The sequence below is a fragment of the Ovis aries genome, chromosome 18 (genome assembly GCF_016772045.2).
Source record: "Ovis aries strain OAR_USU_Benz2616 breed Rambouillet chromosome 18, ARS-UI_Ramb_v3.0, whole genome shotgun sequence".
NCBI lineage: Eukaryota > Metazoa > Chordata > Mammalia > Artiodactyla > Bovidae > Ovis > Ovis aries.
Window position 1 is genome coordinate 19,247,870 of NC_056071.1, and position 18,349 is coordinate 19,266,218.

General features: G+C 49.7%; 1 protein-coding gene and 2 pseudogenes across 2 annotated transcripts; all 3 read left to right on the top strand.

The window, feature by feature from the left end:
- The first annotated feature begins 400 nt into the window (after positions 1-400).
- Positions 401-17,549, top strand: LOC105603085 (myeloid-associated differentiation marker-like). 2 transcript variants are annotated; one of them, XM_060401385.1, is made up of 3 exons: positions 401-1,464; positions 11,761-11,806; positions 12,902-17,549. In XM_060401385.1, the coding sequence occupies exons 1-3, from the start codon at positions 587-589 to the stop codon at positions 12,983-12,985; spliced, it is 1,008 nt and encodes a 335-aa protein (XP_060257368.1). In that variant the 5' UTR covers positions 401-586; the 3' UTR covers positions 12,986-17,549. The 2 variants fall into 2 exon arrangements, with proteins under 2 accessions (XP_060257368.1, XP_014957326.4); XM_015101840.4 differs by lacking the exon at positions 11,761-11,806.
- On the top strand, positions 13,093-13,968 carry LOC132658076 (myeloid-associated differentiation marker-like; annotated as a pseudogene).
- LOC101118820 (NEDD8-conjugating enzyme UBE2F-like) lies at positions 14,500-17,549 on the top strand (annotated as a pseudogene).
- Positions 17,550-18,349: the final 800 nt, after the last annotated feature.

Here is an 18,349-nt window from a genome sequence, read left to right on the forward strand (position 1 = left end):
TCTGCTCTCCGCTACATGACACCCTACTGGGGTCTGAAAACACGTTGTAACCAAATACATTATTGTTTGTGCAAAAGAACTTTAGAAATTCATACTAAGTGAAATAAATATAGACTGCAAATAGTCTCATGTCTCTTTTAGTAAAATTTTCTACCCAAAGATATTTTTTTAAACATTATCTTTTTTTTCAGATCCTTGAAGCATTGGGATTGCAGATAAGGGGCACCCTCCCCTGTGTCTCTATAGATAATGGCACACAGCATAAAGAGATTAAAACATGTTCATGGTTTGAGGCCAGACCCAACCCAGCTGTGAGATGAGACAAGTCTTGTGACAAGATCAAGGGTGATGGGTGGGGAGAATCCTTCTGGAGCGTCTGTGCTGTTACCCAAGTGTCTGGGCCATTGGTTCCAACTCCACAGATCCTAAGCCTCAGCCATCACAGGGCCCTGAGCCTTTCTCTGTCATCTGATTTAATCTGCCTCGGAACCTGGATCTTTCTCCAGTGGATTCTAAGTGAAGATCACTGCCATACCAGTGACGGTGACCTGAACAACCATCAGGACCTCCTCGTGGTGTAGCCGACATGGACACTGATAGAGTCAGGTTATGCTTCTACCGCCTGCTCCAGCTGTTCTCCACGTGTGCGGCTTTCTCGCTGGTGGCCAGCTTGGGCACCGGAATGGGGGCTGTTAGTCACTGGTCCATGTTCATCTGGTGCTTCTGCTTTGTCATCACCCTCATCACCTTCATAGTCCAATTAGGCGAGTACCAGCCCAGTCTCCCCTTTTCTGGGAAGAGCTTTCTCTTCACCTATGCCTGCCTCGCCACCGCTTTCTGCCTCTCAGCCTCCATCATGTACGCCATCACTTACATCCAGTTCTTGCCTCACGGCCCCTTCCGGGACCAGGCCGCTGCCGCCGCTGCCTTCTCCTGCATCGCATGTGTGCTTTATGCCTTGGAAGGGGCCTTTCTCTGGCTGCTATTCCCTGAGACCACTTTCTATTTTGCTACCATTCATGGCCTATTCAAGCTGCTAGAGACATCGGTGGCCTGCATCATCTTCGCCTTCATCAGTAACACCTCCCTGCACCAGCACCAGCCAGCCCTGGTGTGGTGTGTGGCCGTGTACTCCATCTGCTTCACGCTGGGGGCCGTGGCCATGCTGCTGAAGCTGGTCAAATTCGAGAGCAGACTACACACCTTCTTCCCTCATTTCCTGTTGGGGCAGACCATGCTCTCTGTCCTCCTTTACGCCAGTGCCCTGGTCCTCTGGCCACTCTACCAGTTCAATGAGGAGTTTGGCGGGCAGCCCCAGCGGTCCAGTGATGTGAGCTGCAGCGATGAGCTTCCCTCCACACTATGCATCTGGGACCAAAAACTGACTGTAGCCATCTTGACAGCCATCAACCTGCTGATTCACGTGGCTGACATGGCATACTGGATCCACTTCATTTTCATCAGGTACTGAGCTCTGCCCAGGGGCTCTGGACTCCATCTTCTTACCAAGTTCTGCAATCCTCTGACATCCTCTTCGTGGCTCCTCTCTCCCTCCTCGCATGCTTCCCCATTCGTCTTTTCTGTTTCCTTCCCTCCTTCTGCTCTGTTTCCTTCCTGCTTAGTGTGGTTGCCCAAGTCCTGTTTTGCCTCTTTCTCTTGCTTCTCTCATCTTTTCTACATTTTCTGCTTTTTGTCCTTTATTGGGTCATCCTTGGTTTTCTTGTCTGTGTCCTGTCCACCTCTCCCCATTTTCCTTCTTCTGATGCATCTGGGCCTGAGAATCCTTCCTTCTCTTCCTTCTCTTCTTCCTTCCTTCTCATGACTCCACAGCACACAGCCCTCTGTGCAGCTGTTTACACCCTCGGCCTCTGGAGGGGCCTTGTTGCCAAAGTGTGTCTGCCCCTTGGCGGTGCCTTAGTTGGTGTGCGTATGTGGGGGTGGGATAAGTAGCTAGTCATTGGGCCCACTTTCTCCCAGTAGGGGAGAGTGTACAGTGTGCCTCTCATCTATTTAAGGAATAAATCTCTGGAGGTCAATAATTCCCCGTGAGTGGGAGTCTAAAGCAGAGACCCTGAACTCCTGGGCCCCACCTGGTGCTCAGCCCCACTTAAGATTGTCTCCAGAATTTTTGTTAGCTTACTAAAACACTACCAAGAACAACGGAGCCCAACATTTTTGGCATCAGGATCAGTTTTTTGGAAGAAAAATTTTCCATTTCTCCCTGGGGTAGGGCAGAAGGATGGTTTAGGTCATGCCCGTTGCTCACTTTCTCCTGTACAGCCAAGTTCCTAACAGGTCACAGACCAGTACCTGTCCGTGGCCCAAGAATTGGGGATCCCTAGCCTAGATGGCATCTTAGAGGAAGTTGAGATGACTTCCATGCCAACTACTGTCAAGGGAATTAAAAAAGGAGCTACCGAAGAAGCCAGGGTCTTGCAGACACCTGTCTGTGGCCCTCCTGCCTCAGTGATCAAAACAGCAGGTCCTGCCTCTGCAGGGAGAAGAGCATGGCCACTGCACCCTTAAAGGGATGTTAGCCTGGGTGTTCTCGTTTTTCTTTTCTTTTTTTTTTTCTAGTCGGGAGGTCAAAAATTACTGGGGGACTCTATTCTTAAAAGGGAATTTTCTAATTTTCTTGGGCAGGTGGATGGGGGTGGTGGGATTGCTGCTTTTATAGTCAAGGGAAATGCGTTAGTTGAGCGTGAGGGGACACACACATGCTTCTTGTGCCAATTGCTTTCTGCTGCTTCTTCCTGTTTCTCTGGGACTCAGACATAATATAATCTCTATAAATATATATAATTTTCAAAGTATCCCTTGGAGCTTCTAGTTCCTATCAGTCCCTGCTGTCAATCATAGAGAATAGCCTTGTTCCTTCGCCTATGTTCACAAAGCCCTTATAATTTCAATATTAAAAAGCTTCCCAGGTGGTTCCCAGGCGGTGCAGTGATAAAGAATTTGCCTGCCAATGCAGGAGATGCAAGAGATGCAGGTTCGATCCCTTTGTTGGGAAGATCCCCTGGAGGAGGAAATGGCAACCCACTCCAGTATTTTTGCCTGGGAAATCCCATGGACAGAGGAGCCTGGCAGGCTATAGTCCATGGAGCCACAAAGAGTTGGGCACAACAGTGACTGAGCATACACATAAAGATAAAAGAAAATAAACACCCCCTCATGCCCTCCTCTGTCCCTCACCTTCGCAAAACCAAAATCCACACACTGTAATTTTCTCAAATTTGCCTAGGGCTCAGAAGTGTCCTAGCCAATTTCCATCTTCAGCCAAACCTAGGTTTCTGGGACTCTCTGCCCGTACCTGGACCAGAGCCTGGGGCTATGGCCTAGGGGGTGGGCCCACAAGAGGTTGGGCCCCACCCCAGTGCCAACATCCTGTCCCCCTAACCCATAAAGGGGGCAGCACCTGGATGCCTCTCTTTAAACTGTGTGCCTGTGTGCATGCTCAGTGTGTGTGTTTGTGTGTGTGTGTCTGTGCTCGCCTGCATCGAGACCAGCAGTCCTTTGCAGTAACTGGTGGCTTGGACGGCATCACAAGCCTTCTTCCTCTCTTGCTCTCGACCTCAGAGGCTCAGAGCCCAGCATCTAGTGTCAGCAGGCAAGCCAGGCAAGCAGAGCTGGTGGGGAGAGGAGGGGAAGGACCCCCACTGCTGCCCCTCAGTCCTGTGCTGGGATGAAGCGTGTGATTTTCATCCAGTGGCAGGTTGGGTGGAGGTGGAGGGCTCCCAGGGGGAGGTTCCCATGGCAGGAAAATCTTAAGAAACAATGAAGTAAGACTCATATTTTTAGGCTAGGATAAGAAAAGTATAAGCATAAAAATTTTTCTCTGCCCAATTGGGTTCCTCCCTCCCTGGTGGTCTAGTGGCTGGGATTCAGTGCTTTCACCACCGCAGCCAGGGTTCGATTCCCAGTCAGGGAAAACTTTCTTTCTAGGGACTTCCCTTGTGGCTCAGTTGGTAAAGAATCCACCTGCAATGCAGGAGACCTGGGTTTGATCCCTGGGCTGGGAAGACCCCTGGAGAACGGAACGGCTGCTCACTCCAGTATTCTGGCTGGGAGAATTCCATGGACCATATAGTCCATGGGGTCGCAAAGAGTCGGACATGACAGTGACTTGCACTTTGCACTGCACTCCCCTCCAGCGTGCATTGTGCATCCGTATTAACCAGCCCACCCCAACGGCAGAAATACCTGCTCAGCCATAAAGATCACTTTATTCCTCTGGTCCCAGCCATGTAACTAGACGATAACACTGCTTACTTATTACATGATTAGCGTCCCTAGCTATTTTCTGCCTATTTTACAAGAGTTTCGTTTCTTGCACTAACAAATGTGTTATCAACCTTATGGTTAAAAAATAATGGTGCCTAGACTACTTGAAACAATTGACCTGATCCATGGGGTTGCTAACAGTCAGGGACGACTGAGCGACTTCACTTTCACATTTCACTCTCATACATTGGAGAAGGAAATGGCAACCCACTCCAGTATTCTTGCCTGGAGAATCCCAGGGACAGGGGAGCCTAGTGGGCTGCCGTCTATGGGGTCACACAGAGTTGAACACGACTGAAGCGACTTAGCAACAGCAGCAGCAGCAGCAGCATAGTTCTATAAGATCCTTGACTGTAATAGTGTGACAATAGATATGGGAAGAAGCAGAAAGTGGAAACCATTTTCTGGAAGCTGATAGACTAGAAAGATAGGTGGTCCAGATGCTTTTGTTCACTATTAAGAGAACTAGATGAGTAACAGCACTTGAGTGGTTTATCAAAGAAATCCCTCAATGACCTGGGAATGAACATTCTTAGCACCCTAGGACAGACTGGTCCAAAATGTTTCCCAAACTTTGGTTGAAGTTAAGACAGAAAAGGAGGGGACTGTAATAGAGAATGTTGCCCACCACCCAGTTCTACAAGCACAAAGCCATTAGCCCCTGCGGTCGCTGACGTACAGTCTACCCTGAAAAGAATTCAAAGCCAAAATCAGGAGGAAGCATTTTGTGCTCTGGGAAAACTGGGAGAACCAGCCCTCAGATAGATGTTTTAAGAGGAATTTTCAATAACACATTTTTGCATCTTCCCATATTTAGTTCAGTTCAGTTCAGTTGTTCAGTCATGTCCGACTCTTTGCAACCCCATGGACTGCAGCATGCCAGGCCTCCCTGTCCATCACCAACTCCCAGAGTTTACTCAAACTCACGTCCATTGAGTCGGTGATGCCATCCAGCCATCTCATCCCATATTTAGAAAAGCACTAAAACCATTAGACAAGATGGCTGTTGTCCTGGAAGAGCAGTAACCTGTAACAAGGTGTGTGCTCGGTGGCATGTCTCCCTTCCTCTAAGTCAAATACCTACTGCTCCCCACGTACTGTTCTCAACAGTTCTCAGAGCTTCCTGAGAGACTGTTCAGCAGCTTTACTCCTCAGGTTACTTTGAATAAAATTTTCCTTTTCTTTCTAACTTAACTATTGATTAATTTTTTCATTGATAAAAGCAAATATGCATTGACCTCCACAAATCTGGATGGAAGAATCTCATATTCTACTATTTTTCTGAATAATCTAGAACACAACCCTGGGAGCTCACTTCGCAGGAAGATGGTGATGCTTCTGTGCTTTAGTACAAAAATTGCCCAGGGTTGGCTCACCTGAGGGGCTCACTGTCCAAACCTCCTGGTTCATGAGGGTGGCTACACCATCCCTCCTGTTGGGAGGTTAAGGGTCATTTCTCACAAATCCAAGACAAGGTCCAGTCCCCTCACTGTGGATCTCAAAAGAGAGTGTGAAGGTCCTCTACTTAGTTCAACCCTCTCATCATAGGGGAGGTGCAGCTGGACCCCAGGGAGGGCAGGAGTTGTCCAGAGTCACCCTGTGTGTGGCAGAGTCAGAGTCAGGACCCAGGTGCCTTGTCCCCAGGCTGGCAGTCTGTCCACAATCGCACGCTGCTTGTGACAAGTGTGGCAGCAGCATCCTCCAGGCTGGGATTCTGCCCCGTCCACCCTCGTTCTGCACAAACCTGCCCCGTCCCCCTGAGGAGGGCACTCACTGCTGCTAAGTCAGTTTCCTCATCTGCTGGGGGGGAGGGGTGCCAGAGACCCTGGTCCCTCCCAGCCCCCCTCTCCCGGGGCGCCTGGACTTGCCAGTCCTGGAGACTCAGAGGTGGAGATGGCACCGGCTCCCTCCCCTCTGGCCACCCTCTCTGCTTGTTCCCTCTTGGCTGCTGGGCCCTGTTGATTGGTCACATCCTCCCTGATTACACAGACCCTCCTTCCCCACGACCTCTGCTTGGTGGGGACCATGTTTCTCTCTCACAACCTGAGTTTCCTCAGTCACTTCCCAGGGGTCCAACTCTCCAGTGATTCTTGTCAAAAATACAAACTGCTTCCAGGTGGACCCATAGTCTGAGGTTTCCCAGACTCCCTTATTCCTGCACATCCTTGACTATTCACTTCTTCAGAGTCCGAATCAGCAGCCCAAGTGGTCTTCCCCTGTTTGGGGAGCTGGTTCCTTTAGGGAATGCAAAGTCCTTTCTGCAGAGTGTATAAAGGGGCTGGCCATAAGCAGGGGAAGATGAAGCAGACGCCCAGAGTGAAGAGAGAGGCAGACCCAGAGTACACCATAGTTCTGCAGTCTCATGTGGGTCTGATTCCCAAGGAGAAAGCCTGGGGGAGAAGCTGAGAGATGCCCTCACAGACCTGTCTCCAAAGGCAGAGGGAAGGGAGGCACCTTGGATGCAGGGATCTGGTGCCCCAGCCCATTAGTACACACAGTTGATGGAGAAGACCCCTGGCGCCCAAGCCTCAGGCCCTTCCCTTGCTCCCTGCTTGGCCTGGGCTCCCTGTCTCCAGGGGCAGTGGCCAGAGGCTCCCTCCTCAGCTGGCCAGAGCCTCCTCCAGGCAGGGTGACTCCAGCTGGCGTACCCCCCTCCCAGCCACTCCCCCCACCCCCTCACCTCCACCAGACTGTGTCCTGAGCTGCATCCAGAACAGAGCCCAGGGCACAGATGTTTCCATTCCATCGCTCTGGACCAGCTTCTTGGAAAAAATCACAGAGTCGACCTTCCTCAATCCTCCGATGAGTAGAGAGAAGTGGGCCACTCCCTCCTGGGCTCTCAGAGACCTGGCTATCTGCCTTGGGGGCCAGTGCAGATGGCCAATCCATGTGGCCCTTGTCTGTGTGTCTGGCTCCTGTCTAAAGGTTCCTGTAGGGAGGCCAGTGAGCTGAGGAGAATCCAGTGAGGGTCCAGTCAGCATCTCTCTAAGTCTCCACACTCTCTGGCATTTTTTGGCTGGTTTGTTAACAGGAAGTCTAGACAAGTTGAGGGCATTGCAGCCAGATCAAGACCCAAAGGAGGCAGGAGATGATTCTTGGACCCAAGAGAAGGGGGTCAGCATTCAGTAAATGTCAGCATTTCCTGAGGTTCTATTACCTGGTGAGTTTTGCAGGGAGACAGACGTTTATTCAAATCCAGGCTCTGTCAGGGAGTAAGTATATGACCTTGAGTAAAATGATCTAATGTAGTCTCTGAGCCTCAGTCTCATCATCTGTTAAATGGGGATGACAACAATAATATCCCTGAAGATAAAATGAAATAGGGGAAATGAGTCACCTTGTCAGACTGTTGCTGCTGAAGGCTATTATCTCCATTTTCTGGATGAGCAAACTGAGGTTTGGAGTGACTGGGCACAGGGTTAGGGGATGTGTAGACATGTCAGGGGAAAGGCCCTGAGATGACCAAGAGGAACTGGAGGACGATCTCAGTGCCTGAAGGGAGGGAGGCAATAAGGCAGGAAAAGTAGAAAGGAGTCCGGACTCGCAGGCCTTTGGAAGTGACGTTTTAGAGTCTGTGTTCCATCCTAAGGGAACAAAGAGAAGCCTTCGAAATATCTTAGTTTGACTTTATTTCAAATTCATCTTTGAGGTAAAGGATGGAAATAGAGGAAGCAAGTAGAGCAGGTGAGGGGATGGATGGATCTGGACCAGGTGGCTCTAGAGATGAAGAGGAGTGGGTGGATTCGAAGTATTTTGTGAAGAGCATTCAGGAAGGCAGTGCCATTGACTGAGATGGGGAAGATGAGGAAGAGCCCAAATCCTGCGGTTCTTATCCTGATGCCTCAGGCAGGGGGAGCCTGGAGCCTTCAGCCTCCCTCCCCCCAGTCTCTGGAAGGAGGGGGCAGGAACGGCGGGGGGGGGTGCGGACTGTGGGGTCGGGGGAGAGGGGGAGAGCCTCAGCGCCCCCACAGCATGAGGAAGAAAGGAGGTTTGAAGTAGTCTCTCTCTTTAAGACCCGACAGGATACTCAGTTTGCCCAGAGTGTGTTCCCTACAGGGCCGGGACGGTGGGGGAGGGGGGAGTAGATTTTCACTGGGACAGTTCCCTGCAGGAGGTCTAAGTGCAGTAGGACAGCCCTGCGTGCTTGCCTGCTCAGTCATTTCCAGCTCTTTGCAACCCCGTGGACTGTAGCCCACCTGTGGACTGCAGCCCACCTGCGGACTGCAGCCCACCTGTGGACTGTAGCCTGTCCATGGGATTTCCCAGGCAAGAATAATGGAGTGGGTTGCCATTCCCTTCTCCAGGGGATCTTTCTGACCCAAGGGTCAAACCCGGGTCTCCTGCATTGGCCGGTGATTCTTTACCAGCTGACCCGCTGGGGTATCCCTACTAGGATTGCCTTTTGGACAGCCATTGCTTAATTTTATGCTCCATTTTCCACCTAGCACCTACTAAACTGGAAAAATGCCATTCTTCCATATCGAGCTCTTCCACAAAAAATGGTTCATTAGTATTTTTTTCAACCCACCATCCGACATGGGCTGACGCACAGGGCGTGGGTGATGATTGTGTTCACAGCAGAGGAGTGGCACCTTATCCCATACAGAGCCCAGCACTCATCTCTCAGTATTTGGCTTCTTGAGAGATGAGCAGCCAAGCCTGCATTTGATAACACAGCCAAAAGCTAAAGGGCCTCCAGAAGCTAAAAGAGGGTCCCAGGAGGACCCTCCCCTGGGCATCAGAGACAGCACTACCCCGCTGACACCTTGATTTCAGAGTTACGATGCCTAGAACTGTGAGAGAACATATTTCTGTTGTTTTAAGCCACCAGGCTTGTCATAATTTGCTGCAGTGGCCCTAGGAAGCCAAGATGAAATTTTAAAAATAAAAAGTATACTCTATGTCATATTTTTAATAAGTTTTCCAAGAAAGCATCCTGACCTCCTGCTCCAGAGCATGATGGCCACATGCATCCAGGACCCCCTGTGTCCCCCAGTGCCTGAAACTCACAGGGGAGGGTCCACCGATCTAGAGAAGGATGGTCAGTCCAAACACTCACAGGAGCTGGGAGGGAAGGAAATAAGTAAAGGGATGGAGAGGACTAGGGCCCCTGGAGAGGATCAGCTGCACCTGTCTGGGGTGGTGGAAAAGCAAGATGCTGTGTGATGATATGGTCTTGTGTTTATAAAACAGGAAAAAAAGATACAGGTACTCACTACATGCATATGTACATGTATGTACACACACATCTACATATGACATCAGAGCATGTGAAATTTGTTGAAGGCTGTACATGCAGTTGAGGACACGGATGCTCCCTGGATAGAGGGGTGGACACTCCTGTGAGGAAGCAAGAAGCCTGGCCGTACCAAGGTGGGGAACCTGAGCACATGTGAGACACTCATAGTCCTGCTTTATGTCAATTATACTTGAGAATAAGAAAATATAGAAAATTACACAAAGATGAAAATGAAAAATAACATAAAGGACATCGCAGCTGCTCAGCTCCATTCACTTTCCCCCCATCCTGAGGGCACACAGCCCACTGACTCCAAATCTTCTGAGGCTTCAAAAGCAGCTGGGAATCTGGATTTTCATGTGAAATTAAACCACTGCAGCCACCAACACTTAGGGAAGAAATAGTACTGATTCTACACCATCTCTTCCTGAAAACACTGTGACGAAACACCAAGCACATCCCTGGACCACCTGCAGTACAAACTGGTTTGCAGCCCCTGATCTGCAACAAATCAAGCTTGCATGTGCTGATGTCCAGAGTGGGGCCAGGGCCTTCTGGGTCCTCTGTGAGGGGGAGGGGGACAGGTAGCAGGCATGGATTGGGTGTGCCATGTTCCAGACCCTCTGATGGGTCCTTCACATGCTTTTATTCATTAATTGACAGAAAGCTGGGATTAATTCCATTGCAAAGATGGGGAGACTGAGGCGCTAATGAGTAACTCCCCCAGTATCTTCCACCTCTAAAGTATCTCCTCCAGGCCCCACGTCTCCCTGTAACCGAGTGTCCATCTCACTTCCTTCTCCTTCCTTTGTCCGGGCCATGACCTTTCTGGCTCACTGTCTTCCAGTCCACACACCTGGCTGCTGGGCAGGCAGGGCTCAGCCACATCTAGGCTGTGTTCTGATGGGGGCACCATGTCCACACTCACAGATTACAGTGGAGGACGGGTTGCTGGGGAAAGTGAAAGAAGTGAAAGTGAAGTCGCCCAGTCGTGTCCGACTCTTTGCCACCCCATGGACTGTAGCCCACCAGGTTCCTCCATCCATGGGATTTTCCAGGCAAGAGTACTGAAGTGAGTTGCCAGTTCCTTCTCCAGGAGATCTTCCCAACACAGGGATTGAACCCAGGGATTGAACCCAGGTCTCCCACATTGTAGGCAGATGCTTTACTGGAGGAGGGGTTGCTGGGGAGACTCAAGTAAACTTCCTACTTTTCAAGGGTGGGAAACTAAGGCCCAGGGAGGTCACAGGCCTTACCCAGGGTCACCCAGCTGGAATCCCACACCTCTGCTTCTCCACCCCTCCCTTTGTAGCATTAAAAGGAGCCAAAGATTTTTTGTAGTCTTAGGTGGAACTGTACGTGGAATTAGGTGGGGATCAAGTTGGGGGTAGGCAGCATGACACCCCTGCCTCCCTCACCCCAGTGCCCCTCCCCACCCTGGCAGTGCCCACTGGGAGGCCCGCAGGCTCCAGGGCTCCACTGCCAGTTGGGGCTCAAGGAGCTTTGTGCGTCCAGGGAGGGTCTCAGGTTTGCTCTGTGTTTCTCTTTCAGCCTGAGCTTGTCCCAGGGTTTATTATCAGCAAAGGTGATATAATAATCCCCTGATGGCAGGAAGCTGGCTGGGGCTCAGGGTGCTGGCCCTTCCACCCTGGGGGCCTCTCAGCAAATAGTCCCTTGGGAACAGGGCAGCTGTCCCTGAGGAGGGGGTGGGCTGGGAGGGGCCTCACTCCCCTCACACTGGACCCTGGAGGAGCCCCTGTGTGAGCAGGACTGCAGCCCTGGCTGGTGGGACTGTCTTGGGCAGGTGACCTGGGCAATTCCATGGTCTCCAGGGTCCCTGCCACTCTGGCCATGTGTCCCTGTCACAGCCCTGAAACCCCTTCAGGCCCCTGTTCTCCTGTCTCAGTTCCAGTCCAGGCCCCTCCTCCATGGGGAGGTTGGCTCCATGCCTGCATCCCTTCTGGGTCAGAAGACCCCTACTGGGCTGCCTCAGGGCCACTGGGACCCTGGGATCCCCCAAGTCATCTCCACTCTGACCCCCCACCCACCCCTGTCCCGGATGAATCCTCAGGGCTGTCACTTCTCAGGGTTCCTGCGGGGGTCTCCTTTTTCAGCTCCTGCCCTTAAAAGGGGACCAATCATCTGTCCATCCCTACCCCCTCCCTGGGATGCCCTGAAAGACTATACATCAGCCTCAGACACAGCATCCTTGTTCACTTCTAATCCCTTCTTCCCAGCTTGGAAGTTGCTAACCAGTCTCCCAGTCCAGGAGAATCCTCACAGGTAGGACTACTCCTAAATCTTTCTAGACTCCCGTCTGGATGGCAGCTTTGGACCTTAAGAGCCAAACATTATGTTAATTTATTCTGTGTTTCCTCCATGAGGCCCCACCCTGGAGTCATGCTGGGTTGAAGTCTCCCCTCCCCAGTGGGCAAGGGTCACATGTGATGGGGAAATTAGGAGAGGGGATTCAGAACAGTCCCTACTTCCCGCATCATCTTGTCCCCACGGTCTTGCTCTCACCCCATGGCTCCACCCTGTTCACTTCTGAAGCTGCCCTCCTCCAGGTGAGGCTGTGTCCCCTCAGATGGCAGCTCCTTCAAGTGATGGCTGTAGGGAGGACAGGTCCAGGGCACGTGTGTCTCCAAGTTGCTGTGGAAGGAGGCCATGGCCCTGAAGGTGTGTCGGGTCTCAGAGCCCCGAGCTTTGGTCCTGGGCTCCCACCCACGGCCCTGATGACGTGTGGGCTGTAGAGCAAAGTGCCCAAACTATGGCTTTGGTGTTTTTATCTGGGTTCTCACTCCTAACCTTTGACCTTGGGGAAGGCACCTGAGTCTCTCAGCTAACCCTCATCAATACATGGGAGTAGCAGTAGAATCCACAATCCTTTATCTTTGGGGTCAAGTATGCTCTAGAGCTCATAATTTTTCAGCTTCAGACAGATGACCAGATAGTTCTCTATAGAACATAGCATCACCCCAGAGTCTGAAAGCACCTTCTAATGAAGCACATTAGAGTCTCAGCAACTGCAGTCTGGAACATTAACAGTAAGTGATGTAAATAATGACCATAAATTGTCTCATGTGTATTTTGATCAAATTTGCTTACCAAATAACATAAAAATATCTTTTTCAATTTGGAGAGGCTTGAAATTTTCAGATTGAATATAAGGACCGTTTTGCCTTGGGTCCCCATAGATAATTTCACATAGCACAAGAGGTCCAAAACGTTAATGGTTTGAGGTCAGACCTAACCCAGTAGAAGCTTTGGGATAACACAGGCCTCCTGACAATGTCAAGGGTGATGGGTGGGGAATATAATTCTGGAGCAGTTGTTCTGTTATCCCAGGTGTCTGAGCCACTGGTTCTAACTCCACAGATCCCGGGCCTCAGCCATCACAGGACTCTGAGCCTTTTCCAGGAATCTGACTTAATTCACCTCCAGAGCCGGATCTTTCTCTGATGGGTCCTCAGGGAAGACAACTGCCGTGTTGGTGACTGTGACCTGCTTGACTGTCACAACACCATGTTCTTCACAGTGACTTCTCGAGACAAGGTGCCTTGGGCGTCATGTGCTGCCTCCTCCGCCTGCGGCAGCTCTTCTGCACCTGCATGGCCTTCTCCCTTGTGGTTGACATGGGCATCCTGAGGGGGCCGTAGGTAACTGGTCCATGTCCATCTGGTGCTTCTGTCTCGCCATGACCTCATCATCTCCATCGTAGAGCTGTGTAAGCTCCAGTCCCGCTTTCCTTTCTTCTGGTACAACTTACCCGTCATCTACGCCTGCTACGCTGCCCTCCTCTGCCTCTTGGCCTTCATCATCTATGCCACCACTCATGTCCATTTCCTGCCTTATGGCCTTACCGGGACTGAGCCATCAAGGCCACTGCCTTCTCCTGTGTTGCTTCTGTACTTTATGCCACGGAAGTGGCCTGCTTGTGGCAGTACTATGAGCTCAGTGAGATCCCCTGCTATGTGCACACCATACCAGGCCTGCTGAAAGTGCTGCAGACCTTCGTGGCCTGTCTCATCTTCACCTTCCTTAGCCACACCTCCCTGTACCTGCACCAGCCGGCCCTGGAGTGGTGCGTGGCCGTGCACTCCATCTGCTTCTTCCCAGCAGCCCTGACCATTCTGGGGAACCTGATTGGATGGGAATACAGGCTGCCTGTGACCTTCCCCATTTTCCGGTTTCCGCTGACCCTGCTCTCCGTCCTGCTGTATGTCAGCGCTCTGGTCCTCTGGCTGCTCTACCAGTTCAATGAGAAGTTTGGCGGGCAGCCCCAGCGATCCAATTACATGGACTGCATCGATGGGCTCACCTATTACATTTGCACCTGGGATGAGGAACTGGCTGTGGCCATTCTGATAGCCCTCAACCCGCTGATATACGTGGCTGGCCTGGTGTACTGGGCCCGCCAGGTTTCTGTAGGGATTGAGGATTAGCCTGGGGACTTCTGATCCTCTCTGATTACCGGAAGCATATTTACCAAGCTCCGATGTCCTCTTCCTGTCTCTTCTCTCTCCCTACTCACATCCCTCCCCATTCATCTCACCCTCTCTTTTTGTTTCCTTTTCTCCTTCTGTTCTGTCTCCTTCCTGTTTTGTGTGGTTGCCCATATCCTGTTTTGCCTCTTTTTTTTTTTTTTTTTTTTGGATTCTCTCATTTTCTCTAAATTTTCTGGGTTTTTTGCTCTTTTCTGATTATCCTTGGTTTTCTTATCTCCTGTGTACTGACCACCTCTTGCCATTTTCCTTGTCCTGATTAGAGCAGCCTGGCATGAATGAAACTCCCACTCTAGATCTCACTTGAAAATAAGACAGGAAATATTGGAAATAACCCAGGTGTTCATCTTTAGGATGCAAGTTAATAAATCATGGCATAGTGCAAGAGGGAATCTTTTCCAACGAGGATAAGTAAATATCTCTAGGATATATGATATAAAAAGTAGTAAGATACAGGCTGGGTGATTCAAGATGACGGAGTGGAAGGATGTATGCTCATCTCCTCCTGTGACAGCATGAAAATTGCAACTAGCTGTGGAACAACCATCAACAGAAGGATGTTAGAACCCACCAGAAAAGGATATCCCACATCCAAAGACAAGGAAGAAGCTGCAGTGATATGGTAGAAGGGGCACAGTCATGATAAAATCACACCCCATACCTGCTGGGTGGGCGACCCACAAACTGAAGAACACTAATACTAAAGCAGTTCTCCCACTGTTGTGAAGGTTCTGAGTCTCATGTCAGGGTTCCCAGCCTGGGGATCTGAAAAAGGGACTGGGAATCCCCAGGGAATTTGACTTTGAAGGCCAGCAGGATTTGATTATAGGATGGCCAAGGACTAGAGGAAACAAAGGAGGTTTTGGAGGTCACTAACAAAACCTTGCATGCACCATGACCCAGGGGAAAGGAGCGGTGACACCACGAGAGACTGAACCAGACCTCCCCTTAGTGTTGGAGGGTCTCCTGTGGAGGTGTGGTTTGGCAGTGGCTTGCCATGGGGACAGGGGCATGGGAGCAGGAGTCCTTGAAGGTGCTGGCATAAGCCCTCTTGGAGGTCACCATTAACCTAACATAGGGCTCACAGACCCAAGGGCTGGCTTGCCTCAGACCAAACAACTAACAGGGAGAGCACAACCCCACCCATCAACAAATATGTGGATCGAAGTTTTGCTAAGCATGGCCCTGCCCACCAGAAGAAGACCCAGTTTTTCCCACCACCAGTCCCTCCCATCAGGAAGCTTACTCAATCCTCTTAGCCTCATCCACCAGAGGGCAGACAGAAGAAGCAAGAAGAACACTAATTCCACAGCAGCTGGGATGAAAACCACATCACAGGAAGTCAATCAGAATGAAAAAGCAGAGGGTTATGTCCTAGACGAAAGGACAAGATAAAACCCCAGAAAAACACCTAAATGAAGTAGAGATAGGCAGCCTTCCAGAAAAAGAATTCAGAATAATGATAGTGAAGAGGATCCAGGATCTCAGAAAACCAATGGAGAAGATGCAAGACATGTTTGCCAAAGACCTGGAGGAACTAAAGAACAAACAAACCGAGATGAACATTACACTGTTGCTGCTGCTACTGCTAAGTCACTTCAGTCGTGTCCAACTCAGAGCGACCCCATAGACGGCAGCCCACCAGGCTCCCCCGTCCCTGGGATTCTCCAGGCAAGAACACTGGAGTGGGTTGCCATTTCCTTCTCCAATGCATGAAAGTGAAAAGTGAAAGTGAAGTCGCTCAGTTATGGCTGACTCTTAGCGACCCCATGGACTGCAGCCTACCAGGCTCCTCCACCCAGGGGATTTTCCAGGCAAATGGAGTGGGTTGCCATTGCCTTCTCCAAACATTACACTAGAAGGTATCAATAGCAGAATAACTGAAGCAGAGTAATGGTTAAGTGACCTGGAAGACAGAATGGTGGAAATCACTGCTACAAAACAGAATATAGAAAAAAGAATGAAAAAAATAATAAAGCCACCCTAAGAGACCTCTGGCATAACATTAAATGCACCAACATTCACATTATGGGAGTCTCAGAGAAGAAGAGAGAAAGGACTTGAGAAAATATTTGAAGAGATAATAGCTGAAAACTTCCCTATCATGGGAAAGGAAATAGTCAACCAAGTCCAGGAAGCACAGAGAGTTCTGGGCAGGATAAACCCAAGGAGGAACACATCAAGACACATAGCAACCAAACATGAAAATTAAAGACAAAGATAAAATATTAAAAGCAACAAGGGGAAAATGACAAATAAAATACAAGGGAATTGCCATAAGCTTATCAGCTGATTCCTCAACAGAAACTCTACAAGCAAGAAGGGAGTGGCATGGCCAGAGCTGGTGTGGCTGTGAGGGGCCATGGCTTGCTGCCTGTGGCCAGCTGGGCATAGTGTTGGGCACTGGGTTTGCCTTGCCTGTCTTGGGGTGCCCAGGACAAAGGTAGTAGTAATGTCGATGCTGGCAAGCAAGCTGAAGAGTCAGCCACAGCCACTGACTCCGCTCAGCAGGTGTCTGTGAGAGACAGGCTGCTTGTTAAAGAGGTTGCAGAACTTGAAGCTAATTTGCCTTGTATGTATAAAGTGCATTTTCCTGATCCAAAAAGCTTCATTGCTTTCAGCTAACTGTCACCCCAGAGAAGGGTTACTACCAGGGTGGAAAATTTCAGTTAGAAACTGAAGTCCCCAATGCATACAATATGGTGCCCCCCAAGGTGAAATGCTTGACCTGGATCTGGCACCCCAACATACAGAGACAGGAGAGATATGTCTCAGTTTACTGAGAGAACATCCAGTTGACGGCACTGGCTGGGCCCCTACGAGGACACTGAACCATGTTGTTTGGGGATTAAACTCTTTGTTTATTGATCTGTTGAATTTTGATGATCTATTGAATATCGAAGTTGTAGAACATAATTTGTGGGACAAGGAGGACTTCTGGAATAAAGCTGAAGACTACATGGAGTGCCATGCCAGATGGTAGGAGGAGAGGACTGCAGGGCCATGGACTGTGCATGAGAAGAGTGTCTCAAAGCAAAACTGGACTTGTATCCCAGTCCTCGGCTCCCCTCAGTCCCGCTGGGTCATCCGAGTCCTGTGACCATGTTGTCGTGAGGAAGAACCTCTTCACAACCACCCATTGTAGCTGGAGAGTTCTGCATAAACACAGCCAGAAAATGTGTCTGGGGTTCTAAACAGTTGTCTGCTTACCTTAACATGTTTACTTTTTTGAAACTGTACTGAATAGGCTGTTGATGAGAATGAACTCAGCGTCGAGGTAAGAGCTGCTTCTCCTCCCCCCAGTCAGTCCCTGCAGGTGATGCTCATGACATGCTCAGTGTAGTTCGCAGATTGGCCATCAGAAACCTCCACAAACTGCGATTGGTGTGAAGTCTCTTAGCTTCTCCCACGAATGTCAGCCCTGCCTAGGTGTTATGAAGCTTCGCAGGATGCAGAGTCATTCACTGTAGATCTCTTACTGAAATGTGTATTTTATTAATGTAAATATATTTTGGAACAGACTTGTAATTCGTACAATTTAGTGCTTTATTTATTTTTTCTATTCTCATTTAGTTTGTATTTTCATTGTATAGAGCAGACAGAAAGATGTTGGATCAAGCAACTATTGAAGAGAAATACAAAGAAAATATGAAAGGCAAAAAAAAAGGGAGAGAGAGAGAGAGAGAAAGGTATGGCATGATATATTCAAAATGATGAAAGGGAAGAGACTACAACCAAGAATACTCTACCCAGAAAAACTCTCATTCAGATTTGACAGAGAAATCAAAAGCTTTAGAGACAAACAAAAGTTCAGCAAATTCAGCACCACCAAACCAGCTTTACAATAAATGCTAAAGGAACATCTCTAAGCAGGAAACACAAGAAAAGGGAAAGACCTATAAAAAATAAATCCAAAACAATTAAGAAAATGGTAATAGGACCATACATATTGATAATTACTGTGGAGCCCTATACCAGGGTCACAGGTGTGGAGCTCTGTACCAAAGTCACAGGATAAAAATCTCTGGAACTGACCAGGCACCATAGCAACCCTTGCCATGCCTCTGGATCCAAACCAGCCGATTGCCTGATCCCACATTAGGTAAAATACCCACCCTATAGCATCTTAACCAGTCACCTAATGCCACCATTCCAGTAGGAATTTTCTGCATCTTGAGGCTGTACAAATTGGCAGCTAGCCTGTGAAAAGGTTTAGCTCTCCCTTGAACCAGTCCACTGTTCTAACAGCATCTCCCACTCTAATCAACTTTATTCTCCGTTCAATCTGCCTCATGTCTGGAAATTCTTTTCCAACCCATGC